This window comes from Protopterus annectens, chromosome 6.part0, assembly GCF_019279795.1.
Source record: "Protopterus annectens isolate FY-2018-M chromosome 6.part0, PAN1.0, whole genome shotgun sequence".
NCBI classification, from domain to species: Eukaryota; Metazoa; Chordata; order Ceratodontiformes; family Protopteridae; genus Protopterus; species Protopterus annectens.
Window position 1 is genome coordinate 1,105,450,838 of NC_056737.1, and position 13,516 is coordinate 1,105,464,353.

The 13,516-nt window shown below is 41.5% G+C and overlaps 1 protein-coding gene across 2 annotated transcripts in view; it reads left to right on the forward strand.

Annotated features, from left to right (window-relative positions):
- ATXN3 (ataxin 3) overlaps positions 1-13,516 on the forward strand; it is a 773,701-nt gene that overhangs the window by 101,784 nt on the left and 658,401 nt on the right. For both annotated transcript variants that reach the window (XM_044074716.1, XM_044074717.1), the window contains exons 4-5: positions 11,918-12,003; positions 12,111-12,177. In XM_044074716.1, the coding sequence (XP_043930651.1) occupies positions 11,918-12,003; positions 12,111-12,177 (153 nt within the window). The remainder of the gene's footprint in view (positions 1-11,917; positions 12,004-12,110; positions 12,178-13,516) is intronic.

The window sequence follows — 13,516 nt, forward strand, 5'->3', positions numbered from 1 at the left end:
TGCACTGTCAAAATGGCACTAGCAATTGCACTTGCTCACCCTTTATACCTGCACATTATGTGTTTGACAGCACGTGCATTCTAATCTACATTTGCTTTTATCAGGCAAGCCAACAAACAGTCCTGCACACAACAACTTAGCAAAGAAAAACATCTTCATTAATTCCAGCAAATCTCTAGGTTTTCCATGCAGCATAAAGTCATACATTAGGACATTCTTTTTTGTTCTCTGTCTTTCTGGCCGTATCTTGTTTTAAACAGAGATTATCTATTTACTCCTCCTGTGGAGGAGCTGCAGTTGAGTCCTTGGAAGAACAAAGACACTGTTTTTGAGGCCACAAACACTTTAATACCAAAAGGCTAGATTATCTTTTCCCCACAACTAGACCTGCTGGAGCGTTCGATATGCAAAAATATATGTGCTGTATAGTAGGTCTACTGTTTTTGGTCAAAGTTTCAGTACTTCGAACTTCACTTGTGCGAACCCACTTGTTTGAAGTACTGAAACTTCGAAAACTGACTACAGAGATCACAATATAGTGCGGAATGGGAATATTCCCTTTTCCTCGGAGTTGGTCTATTTAAGTGGGGGTGCACGGGGTGCAGGGGCTTGCCCCCAAAAGCGTGTTTTTGTTACATATTTTTTTTATTTGTGAGGCGATCGGGCACCTAGATTTCAGTGAAAGTGCACTTTCGATGAAGTGGGGTTCTACTTTTCGTTTTCGGTTAAGTGAAAATTCGTTGTAAAGTTTTGTGTGTGTCTATATATATATATATATATATATATATATATATATATATATATATATATATATATATATATATATATATACACACACATATGTGATATATAAACACATAGATGTGTAAACTTATACCCACATGCACGCGCCTTTGATATAGATATATATAGATATATATAGATATATATAGATATATATAGATATAGATATATATATATATATATATATATATATATATATATATAGAGAGAGATATATAGAGAGAGATATATAGATATATATAGATATATATAGATATATATAGATATGGTATTTTGTGAAATTTACAAAATGTCAAGCCATAAAACAGTGACAACAGAAGATAGACACTCAAATCATCAAAAAAGCACTTTTTGTAGAGAGGCACACTCCCCTTCACCTGTCCCACACCTCTCCCTGTACTTATGTATGCAAATTCTATGATTGCACTACATTGGGGAAGGGGCAAATTCCCCCATTCCCTGCTGTGCTGTGATCTTGCACAAACAAAATGCCGGTAGTGTTTGTACCAGCTTTGTATATGCTTGACAAAGCTAAATATATATGGTAACACTGAATTTTGTCAAATGTCATTTTGGTCAGCAGCTGTTTTAATAGTCCAAAATTTAGTAGACTAAGCAGAATGTCGACAGGTGTGTGCCATCACACAGTTCTTGGAGTTGTGTAATGTGCCCTTTCCCCAGTATTGTGTAGTCTCAGCGGTAGTATATATATAGTTAGTAGGGAGTGTGGAGTTGCAGGGGCTTCCTTTCCTGCAAGTTTCTTTTGTATGTATTTTAAGATTCATCTTTGCATGTACAGTGGCTGTTGCTTTGTGAATGTGTAGTAGTGTGTTGAAATGTGCAGTTTTGACTTTTCCTAGTCATTGTTGTGAATGTAGATGTTTGGGTCATTCTGCTATATTCATTAGACCTGTACATATATTTGTATATATAAATCTGTGTATGCATATATATGCATGTGTTTATATCACTGCCATTCAGTTAGTTATATTTTCAGTTGGCCAGCTTCTGGCCAAAAGATGCTTGTTTCTTGATGTGTGAAAGCCAGGGGACGTAGGAGACTGCTGTACAGCTGGGATTGAAAATATTCCCTTTTCCACAGTGTTGTGCAGTGTTTTGTAGTCAATATATGTAAAACTGGTGTGTCACATGTTTTAAGTATTTCTGCATTCATTGGTGTGTTTGTGTGTGGTTTGATGTATTTGTGTTTTTTTCTTTCTGAGAGTGCATTATTTGTTTGACATTTGCTGACCGGGTTAGTGTATTTGTATTTGCTTGTCGATTGTGGTAATATATCGTGTGCAGAGTATTCATTTTTTTTCATTTTAGGTATTACAATCATTTAATCATTTTCATTGACTTGTGTGTTTATCTGATAACAATCAGAGTACTTTGTCAGGTTGTCATCATGTCGGACTTTGTATTTTGATCTGCTTGTCTTAGTGTGTGAGCAGTAGCAGTTCTTTGTTTAAGTATGCCATCCTTTTATTTCCATTCAGTATTCTGGTAGCATCTGTGTACTCTGCATGCACAGAGCACAGTTTCCTGTATGGTGGCCAGTCATTAGACTCTGATGTGTTTATATGGTTGGCACTCATTCCATTCTGTCACATCTGGACCAGCCCGGAACCCGGACTTGCATCATATTGTTTGTAGTCAAACTATGAAGAAGAAAGGAATACCGTTTAACTTTTCTTTATCAAAAAAATCAAGAGATGTACACAAAGCCGTAGCTGATGCAAGTTAGAAGAAGAATGCCAGTAAATAGCCCTTGGCTAGAATGTACTTTTACTGTGCTGATAACAGGTAGATATATTTGTCTGCCTAGTAACGCTTATGTTTGGATACAAACTCCTTTTAAGGTGAATGGTAATTTCTCTGGTTTGTCCCTTTCTGATTGGCTGATTGAATTTTCATTCACTGACTTGCCATAACAGATGACTTGCCATAACAGAAGATGTTTGAATGATGATTACTGCAGTAGCTTAAGCTTAAACGTGTTGTATCCTTCATAGGATGTAAAAGCCAGCCAGGTTACAAAGCATTTTCCATACATCAGAACAGTTAGTCACATCAGCTCAAGCTGACCAAAAGACAGGTTTGGGTGCCAAGGCATTCGGAGCTTTTATGCCAACAGAGAGAGGGAGGATAAAGCCCTGAAAGGACAATGCTGGAAAAAGAAAAATGGTGTTGCTATTGCAGCAGTGATCATTCGAGCATCTGCTGTTTTTGGTACGTTTACTTGCACAACTGTACTATGTCCATCATTATGACCACTGATATAGTCTCCTTACCATATGGGTAGTTTAGAAGGACTGGCAGGGGGAATCCAGGATCCTCTGGAGGAGTATAGTTCATAGTGCTTTGTGAAAGTGTGCACAGAGGACCAAATAGCAGCTTTTAGAATACCTCTAGAATCCATCCCTCTCCAAAGATGAAGCCAAAACCCTGGTAGAGTGAGCTTTTACCCTGCTCGGTATAATCTTCTTGTGGTGGGAATATCAAAAGGAAATGGCCTGAGACAACCATTTGGAAATAGTGTCCATTTTGGCATGAGCTGTCCTTTTTCCTTACCTTCACAAGAAATGAACATCTGATCAGAAGTTCTGAAAGATTTTGTTCTGTCAGGATAGCACCAAAGTTGTCTGTGACCATCCAAGATATGACCTGTTCTTTCTCCCTCATTTTTGAGTTTTGGAAAGAACCCAGGGAGATGGATAAGTAACAATGTTAATGATGCAACAGGTACACCATACGCTTTTGGTGCAGAAGGCTGCAGGTTCTATTCCCACATCAAGTAAATGGATTGCATAAGGGGAGTTTTAAACTCCTGAGTGTGACATCCTTCAGGTGAGACCTCCATATGCCTAAGTTAATGGTGGCTCAGGTGGAAGAAAAGATTCCATGGCACTTATTGGAAAGAGTAGGGGACATTTCCTGATGCCTTGGCCAAAATTTTCTTAATAGTATAAGTACCACCTCAAGTCTCCTTTGAAAAGAGGCTACTAGCCTGATTTAACAGAGTAGAGAAGGTAAACAAAATAGTCTGATACAACTTTAGGCATAAAGGAAGGATTTGTTCTCAAGGAAACCATATATTTGTAAAAAAAATTAGGTAAAGTTGACCCACCATAGAACTTGCAACTCACTCTTTTTGCAGAGGTCAGAGCAATAAGTTTGACTGCTTTCCATTATCAAGAACCTTGCGTCATCCTGATGAGCTGATTCAGATGGAGCAAGTGTTAATTTTTCAAATGCAAAATTAAGATGCTAAGGAGGAGTCGGTGTTTTTCTAGGAGTCTTCTGCAGACCTCCTTTCTAAAACTTGAGATTGCATTGAAAGAAGGGGAAATGGCCTACGAATGAGCCTTAACTGAGAATTAAGACAGATTGTAGGTTGGTAACTCCTGCAGTGAAACACTAACCCTTACATTCTGGTGAAGTAGAGGGATAAATCCCCGAATACTGCCCAGGTGACCTTGGTTCATTTAGAGGCTTGGGAGACTGATGGAGTGGCAGGGAGGGATGGGCAGTCCCTTAGGCATTTACAGTAACTATCTCTGGTGAAAGCTGGGGGTGGCACATGATAGGCATGCCTAAAGAGGGAATAGGGTTGAGACATGGCTGAGCTGTTACAGAGGCTGTGAGATGCATCATATGTCTCCATTGCGTTATCACCCCTCCCAGGCATACCATTGGAGCTGCAAGACAGGGAAATGGGTAAGTCACAAAGCAGAAAGAAGCCCGCCTGCTCCAGAAGGATGCTCAGACATGCAATGACCCTGGTGTCCTCGTTCCACGACCAGATGCAGCATATTGGAAGACGCGGTGTGGGGTGAAGGTTGTGAAGGAGTAAAAAAAGAATGCAAAAACAAAATGGCCCTGACTGAGTGCTGGTTCTTTTGCTGGCACCAATAGAAAGTCCTTTCTAATTGCCAGTATATGATTTTCTAGTAGCAGTCTTTCTGGTTTCCATTAAAACCTTCTGCACATCATCAGCAAAAAGATGCCTAAAAGGTAGGGTTTCTATCATCCAGGCAGTCAGTTCCAGTTTGGGGTCAGGATATATCAAACACCCCTGATTTTGTTTGAGTAAGTACAGTGTTTGAGGAAGCTTGTAGTAATTACCTCTGGCCAATTCCAAAGGAAGGGAGGACCACTGTTGTCTGGACAAGAATTTTGCCAGTTGATTATGTTAGAAAGGAGGCAAAGAGACCCACTTGAAGTGTTTTCCTCACAGATGGATCAGTTCATATAAGACCCCCCCTCCCCGATTCATTTTCGATTCAAGAGAGTCTGTCGTGGTCCTGCTCAGCTTGTCTGCCACACAGTTTTTTGCTCTGATGGGATGTAAGATGCCTGTAGAGTGAGATTGTGCTTTAAAGCTGTTTCCCATACGAACATGACTTGCCTGCAAAGGTGGTAAGATCTGGTTCCCCTTGCTTGTCTATGTAGCACATCATTGTGGTGCTGTATGTGAACATTTGATGAGGTCCTGGGTACCACAGATGATTCAGAGAGTTGAGAAGATTTGTAACTGATACCATCTATTATATTTTGATGTGTTTTTGGTCCGTCTTTATTCTGTTCCAAAGGCCCTATACTTGTTATGGCCTTTGAGACTACTTCCTTGTTCCAAAGGTCCTGTACTTGTTATGGCCTTTGATACTGCTTCCTAAGCAAAGTCCAAGACACTGGTACTGGACTGGTTCTGATGGGAGACCTGTATTCAGAGAAATATGTGGTCTCCACTTCAAAGTCTACCTCTCTGGAATTTGAAAAGTCAATGGGTGTAGATACTGGGGCCATAGAGATTTCGGATAGCCTTGTATATTTCTCATGTGGAAATCATGCAAGAGGTGTCATGGGAATCGGAAGACATGAGACCCAGAATCCTGAGTAATTCCCTTGTTGAGATTGAAGTCTGATTGGGAAACTCCAGAAGTGGATTTAAATAACGGATCTATTTTTTTCTTGTGGAAAAAGAGCTCTTTGTACCAAGGTGTTTAGCAGGCATATAAGAACAAATCTTTTGAGAAGGATGTTGTCTTGGAATCCTAGCTGTGTAGGTGATATCTTACCCAAGCGAAGTTTCCTGACATGTTGAGAAAGACACTGCAAAGATAAGCAAGTCGTCTAAGTAAGGAAAGGGGTATGTACCTTGCAGTCTGCAGTGGGCTGTCATAGGAGCTGTACTCTTTGTGAACTCTTTGGGGGAGTGCATAGCCCAACGGGAAGGTCATAGAATTGATAATGACATCCAGACACACACAGCCTTAAGAAATGCCTGAAATCTGTGTGAATAGGAATATGGTGATATGCATTTGTCTTAAATCTAGACTCACTAAGAAACCTGTTTAAGTAATCTGCCTGTTTCACTGAACTTTTAAGCAGCAGTGTGGTGAGAAATTAACTTTCCAAAAAGCTGATTTTTAACTATGACTTTACTGATACCACATTTCATCTGTACTTGTCTGTATTCCTCATATGCTTTATGCCATATTTTTCGATGTACTTCGTCTCACATTGCTGCAGTCATAACCTATGGGTAGTCCACTGTCCTCGGTCGGCCCGAATACCAAAGTGTTAGGCTGGCGTCGGTCATGGTTGCTCAGAGCTGACGTCAGTACGCAGTAGTACTTAAGCGCATGACCGCCATATCCTCAGTCTTTCTTGCCGCGTGGTCCGAAGCAGAAGCAGCGTTTGCAAGTTCCGTTCGGCGTCCTGAAATTTTCGTTTTTCGAGTTTCAGACCGAAGACCAGTTGGGCTAAGTACCCCGTTGGGGAATATTTTTGTCTTTTCTTGCCTCAGTTAATCCGGATGTCAGAAAAAGTTAATAATTGTATTTCTTGTGGGAAACAGATACCTCATAGGGACTATCACTCTCTCTGTATTCCTTGCTTGGGGCCTGAGCACGACGTAGTCGGGTGTCGCTTTTGCGCTAGATTTAATAAGCGCACCATTAAATGCAGACTAGACTGTGCTAGGCTTGTTTTCGGTAAGCGGTGTAACTACAACATGCCGTCGGATCCTCCGATGCCCGCTACCGCAAAAAAGTGAAAGGATAAATCGTTAAAGTCTAAGCAGGATGAGTCGTCCGTTGCGGACGCCGGTTCTATGGAATCTACGGTTGAATCTGTGGATCCAGCCGAGGTCTCGGCTGAATCACAGGGGGAACCTTTAATATTACAGGAGTTGGCCTCTCAGGAGTTAGGTCAGGCCGAGGGAGCTTCTCAAGTTTCTGTGGTTCCATCCTTACAAAAGGTGATTAGGCCTTCTACTTCTGTCACTAAAGGCCCTGCTAAAGCTAGACCTGGTCTTTCTGGTACAGGCATCAGCCCAAGTTCCTCGGGCTCTGTTCCTAAAAAACATATGTTAAAAATGGCAGAGGATTTGATTACTTTACTCAGGGGCTCTATGCCCCCTCCAGAGAAGAGGCCTAGAGTGGAGACAGATTTAGAGGGTTTGGAGCATTCCTCAGATTACTCTGAGTCTTCAGCTGAGGATGTTCAGGATTTTCCTCCCTATTCTGATTCGGAGGCAGAGGATTCCTGTCCTTCTGCTTCTCCTCCTGAGGATTTTTCCTTTTCTGAAACCTTGCACTCCATGAGGGAGCATTTCAAGTGGGAAGGTCAGGATTTCTCAGATTCTCATAAGAGGCTCATAAATATTTGTATAAGAGTCCTAGAGCTGACCCGGAAACTATTATTCAAGGACCTAAGGGTGTCAGGGCTTCTTAGTTAAGAATCCTGTACTGCTGGATAAGGATGCTAGAGCTTTGGATAGGTGGGGTAAAAAAGTGTATACCTCCTCCACGCTAGCTATGAGGGCTTTAAATTGCCAGTTTCATATGCTGAAGTATCAGAACTTTCTGTTAAGTCAGTTGAAATCTAAGGTAGATGCTTTAGCTGAGGGTATAGAGTGTAAGGAATTGCAGGACTTAGTTCATGCCTCAGATCAGGTTGGTAAGCATTCTTTGCAGTGTGGCTTCGATGCTCTTCAGGCTTCTTCCAGGGTGGCTGCTACTGGTTCAGTTATTCGTAGACATGCCTGGCTTAAGGATCAAAATTTGTCAGAGCATGTTAAAGCTCGAATTTTGGATGCTTCCCTTCAATCTGAAGTTCTTTTTGGTTCTCCTGTGGAGTCAGTTTTGAAAAAGATGGAAGACAAAGCTAAGTCCATGCAGACGGTCAAGGAATTTTTGCAAGTGCAGCCCCCTAAATTTAGCAGGAATTGGCCTGCAAAAGGATGGTCTTACCCTTCTTCCGATTTTCAGTCTAAGGGCAGGTCTAGACGTGGTAGGGGTAGAGCTCTCGCTCAGGGTTCTTTCAGGCCTAGGACTTGGAGTTCTCCTGCACAATCTTCTGGGGAAGGCAGGGGTCAGCCTTTTCGTAAACAGACCCAATGACCTGTATCTCCAGCTGCCAGATTCTTCCTGCCTGGCAGCTCCTCTAGGAGGAAAGTTGGCTTTATTCAAACGAAACTGGCTTTTGGTCACCCAGGACAAATGGGTGTTGGACATTATAAATCTAGGTTACAAGTTTTATTTTCACACCTTCCCTCCTTTCAAAGGCATGCCAGATGTACCTCCTCAGCAAAGGCTGGAGGCTCACAAACAGATTCCTTTGCTTTTGCAAATGGGGGCAATCCAGGTGGTACCTCCGTCAGAAGTAGGCCTAGGGTTTTATTCTCGCCTATTCCTTGTGCCAAAGAAAGGAAACACTTGGAGACCAATTCTGGATTTGTCCATTCTCAACACATACCTAGACATTCCAAAGTTCAAGATGTTAACTTTACAGCAACTTCTGCCTCTGCTAGGCAAAGATCACTGGATGGTAACTCTGGACCTCAAAGAGGCTTATCTTCACATTCCTATCAGGCCCAGCTGCAGGAGGTTCCTGCGTTTTCGGGCTGGTACTTTTCATTATCAGTTCTCTGCATTGCCCTTTGGCTTATCTACTGCGCCCAGGGTGTTCACAAAGGTACTGGCTCCTGTGATAGCCTTCTTAAGACTGAGAGGAATACAAATTTATCCTTATCTGGACGATTGCCTCATTCTTGCTCAAGACAAAGACAAGTTACTTCAACATCTACAGTATGTAATGACAGTTTTAAGGTGCCTAGGGTATTCTGTGAACGAAACAAAGTCCAGTCTAGTACCCTCTCAGGACATGTGCTTTCTGGGTGTGAGACTGAATACAGCCTCTCAGATGGCTTTTTTGACCCCGGACAAACAAAGAAATCTTCACCTATACTTCCAGCAACTATCAGTAATGTCCAGGCTGACTGCAAGGACAGTCCTTCAAGCCTTGGGGTTCATGGCATCTTGCATTCTGGTACTTCCCAATGCCAAATTGCATATGAGGAAGCTACAATGGTATCTCAAAAATGTATGGACTCCAACACTGCCACGATTTGGACACTGTCATTCAGATAATAACCTTGCATCCAGAAGGAATTCTTGTGGTGGGCTCAGGAATGTCACCTAAACAAGGGACTCTCTGTGACCCGACCAGAGGAGAGTCAGATCTTAATGATGGATGCCTCAGACCTGGCTTGGGGTGCACACTTCAATGGGAAATGGATTCAAGACACGTGGCCTCCCAGACTACAGCATCTGCATATCAACATGAAGGAGATGTTAGCAGTCCAATTTGCCCTGATGGCTTTCAAGGATCTACTTCAACCTGGACAGATGTTGATTCAAACAGACAACACAACAGTCATGTGGTACATCAACAAGCAGGGGGGAACCCATTCTTACCCTCTTTGCAGACAAGCTATGATTTTGTGGGAAACTGCTCTGAGTTTACACATCACTCTTCAAGCACGGTTTCTGCCAGGAGCACAGAACTCCTTAGCAGATGTATTGAGCAGACAAATTGTGGATCCCCACGAGTGGAAATTGGATCCTCACGTATTCCAACAGTTGACAGTGGCTTGGGGAACTCCAGACATAGATCTGTTCGCTTCTCCACTAAATTTCCAACTGCCAAAATTCTGCACAAAGATGTTTCACCCAAAAGCTTGGAAAGTGGATGCTCTATCTTTCAGTTGGAACAATCTTCACGTCTATGCTTTCCCTCCTCTACCTCTCCTTCCCAAGGTACTCTTGAAAGTCAGGCAGGACAAGCCTTGCATGATTCTAATAGCACCAGATTGGCCTCGTCAGCACTGGTATCCTCTGCTGAGGAGTTTAGTACAGGAGCCTCCTTGGCCTTTGCCACAAATTCCACACCTGTTGTCTCAGCCAAGCAATCATTTTCTCAATGTCAGGGTGCAGTCCCTGCATCTGACAGCCTGCCGTATTCTGTTTTAGACCAGGGGGGGTCTCGGCTTCCTCAACAGGTTTTGAATGTCATTTTGGAAGCCAGACGGCCTAGTACTAGAAAAGTTTATGCTGATAAAGGAGGGGATTTTTTCTTTGGAGCACAGCAAAGAGCTTTGATGTCTCAGTGCCTAATTTGAGTTTTACACTACAGTACCTTACTGAATTATTGGACAAGGGTTTGTCTTTTTCCTCCGTGAAAGTTCATGCTGCAGCCATTTCTGCTCACTATGATTGTGACCCTCCTTTATTTTCTCACCCTTTGTTTAAACAATTTCTTAGAGGGGCAAAAAACATAAGACCCCCACGTAGAGCTCCTACTCCTTCCTGGGATCTCAATTTTGTGTTGGAAAAGCTTACTTTACCTCCTTTTGAACCTGCAGCTACGTCTGAGTTGAAGTTTTTGTCCTGGAAGACTGCTTTTTTGTTGGCCATTATGTCTGCTAGGAGGGTATCTGAATTACAGGCTCTCATGGCAGTTGAACCCTTCCTGATATTTCATAAGGATAGGGTGTCCTTGCGGACCAATCCTACTTTTATGCCTAAAGTTATTTCTAATGTGGTCTTGAACCAGTCTATTCATTTGCCTACTTTTTATGCTGATCCCCAGAATAAAGGGGAAAAAATCTTGCATTCTCTGGACATTCACAGGCAGTTACGCTATTATTTGAGCAGAACTAAAGAATTCAGGAAGACTCAACAGTTATTTATTTCTTTTGCTTTGGGTTCACAGGGGAAGGCTGTTTCTAAGCAGACTATTTCTAAGTGGATTGGCCATTGTATTGCTTTTTGTTATTCTCATCATGGGAAGGAGGTTCCTGTGGGGATCAGACCTCATTCCACTAGAGCAACCGCCACATCTACTGCTTTTTTAAGGGGGGTAGCTACTAGGATATTTTGGAGGCAGCTACTTGGAGTTCAGTACACACCTTTACCAAACATTACCATCTCCCTCTTTATTCTAAGTCTAGGGCTGGGTTTGCCACTGCAGTTTTACAGGGCATTTTGGCAGCTCCTAATGCTTTTTAGTTGGCCAGCCTCCCTTTACCTTTGCTTTGGGATTCTACCCATAGGTTATGACTGCAGCAATGTGAGACGAAGAACATAGTACAGTTTTGTACCTACCATAAATGTAGATGTTCAAGGATCCACATTGCTGCAGTCCAATTTTCCCTCCCTCCTTCCCCTCTATAGTTTGGGGTTGCTGTGTTTCTTTGGGATAATGATTCTTTTATTTAAGTTGGTTGTTGGATATTTCTATTTTTGCTATGGCCTTTCCTTTTTAGGCCTTCTGACATCTGGGGCAAGAAAGACTGAGGATATGGCGTCGGTCATGCGCTTAAGTACTACTGCGTACTGACGTCAGCTCTGAGCGACCATGACCGACGCCAGCCTAACACTTTGGTATTCGGGCCGACCGAGGACAGCGGACTACCCAAAGGTTATGACTGCAGCAATGTGGATCCTCGAACATCTACATTTATGGTAGGTACAAAACTGTACTTTTTTTTCCTCCACAAGGCCCTAATAATTCTAAACAAAAAAAGGGCCCCTCTTTTAAAATACTAGCACTTCAGTGGAACGAAGACTGTCAAAATGTCTGAAATAATATATGCTGAAGTAGATTCAACTTCTTTTTTTTTTTGAAAAATTCTTCAACTTATTTTTGAAAAATTCCTTTCTCATTTGCCTTGCATTAGTGTTGTATCTGTTTGTTTGAAACATTTGGAAACACTCACTGCATGCAGGGACATTGCTGTTACCAAATGGCAAGCAAGTGGTTCATGGTGTCTTTGTTTTACCAGGTCATTAGTGATGCCTTGAGAGTTTGGGGGTTAGAGCTTACTCTCTTCAACAGTCCTGAATATCGGAGACTACGGATGGATCCTGTGTAAGACGCATTAAGTATCTTAGTTTTAATAACCATGATTGCAGGGTATTCTTCAAGCATTTCTTACTCTAAAATATTTTCTAACATTTTGTGTACTCTATTTGCAGAAATGAAAGTGCATTTATATGCAACTATAAGGAACACTGGTTTACAATAAGAAAATTAGGAAATCAGGTACGTTTCCATTTCTGTTAATTCTGTGTAAAAAATAAATAAATAAAATAAAAAAAGGGTTTGCCCCCGTAGCCAGCAGCACCCTTGCATATGAATTCTTGTGTGTGCCCCATTTGTCAGAATTCTTATTGTATTCCTTGTTTTTGTTTTCACATAACTACTCTGGAGAACCCCTAGTGTAGTGCCCATCTTTGTGATGTGGTTTTTAAAACCGAAAAGGCAAGGAGCACGTGTTGATGCCTGGAAGTAGACACAAGTCAGTATGTTGTCCTTTCCTCTTGTCTGTCCACCCAAGTCATAAAACCTGTTTTACTGCAGCTTTTGATTATGGGTCATTGTGACAGTGAACAAGTTTTTTTTTTTTTTTTTTTTTTTACCTTAATTGCTTCATGCTGAAGTTTGCTCCACTACTTTTTATCATAGTACCTTATACCTGGGCTTTTACGCTGTGTTAAGTACTTCAGGATTTAGTATTGCCTTTGAAGTTCTGAGTAATAGCAAACTATTGTATACTGCTGGCCTAGCTTTTAGTTAAAAGTTTGTGGAGAGCTGCAGAAAAGGTATTTCTTGAATTTTTTTGTTGGTTGGTTTATTTTTTGGGTGGAGGAGGTTGAGGTTGTTTGGTGTAGTGCTCATATCTAGTCTCTATGTATTACTTATGGGGTCTTGGTCTAAGGTGTTCTTATCACAACACTATTACATCCAAAGTTGTAAAAGTTCTTGGTTATGCAGTATAATGGGAAACTTGATTGGAGGAGGAAAGTACAAGTTTTCATCTATACTACATTATGGCCCAACACATCTAACCTTTGAAAAGTGGTGGATATGTTTGTTTCAGTAAATATAGATAGGTTGTGGTAAAACAAAGTGACAGCTTGTAAGTTAAAGAAATGTCAATTGTAGCAAATTACATTTTTAACCTTTCATCTCAATTTATTTGAGTTGTGTGTAAATGTTTTGCATATACTAAATTATCATTTCAAAAGCCTTGGGAAGCTGAATATTTAGCTGTACTAGACCTAGTAACAATGGATGTTAAGTTGTCTATCTCGCCTTCATTCTTGCTGGTTGGGATCGGAGCTGAGATCGGCTCTGACTCTGCCATCTTCTATAGCTCGAGAGCTGTTTGCTGGCTCGAGGCTACCCTTTATCCCATGATGCCTAGCGATAGCTACCCAGATCTTGTTTGCCGCTTCAGCTGCGAGGTGTCGTTTTTCTGGCTCAGGCTCGTGTAAGTTTTTTTTTTTATAAAACTTTCTTACCATTAGAAATAGTCCTCTTTCTGGTTTATTGTTGGTCTTGTTTTTCTCTCTTAGCTCATGTTTTATTGTAGCTTTCC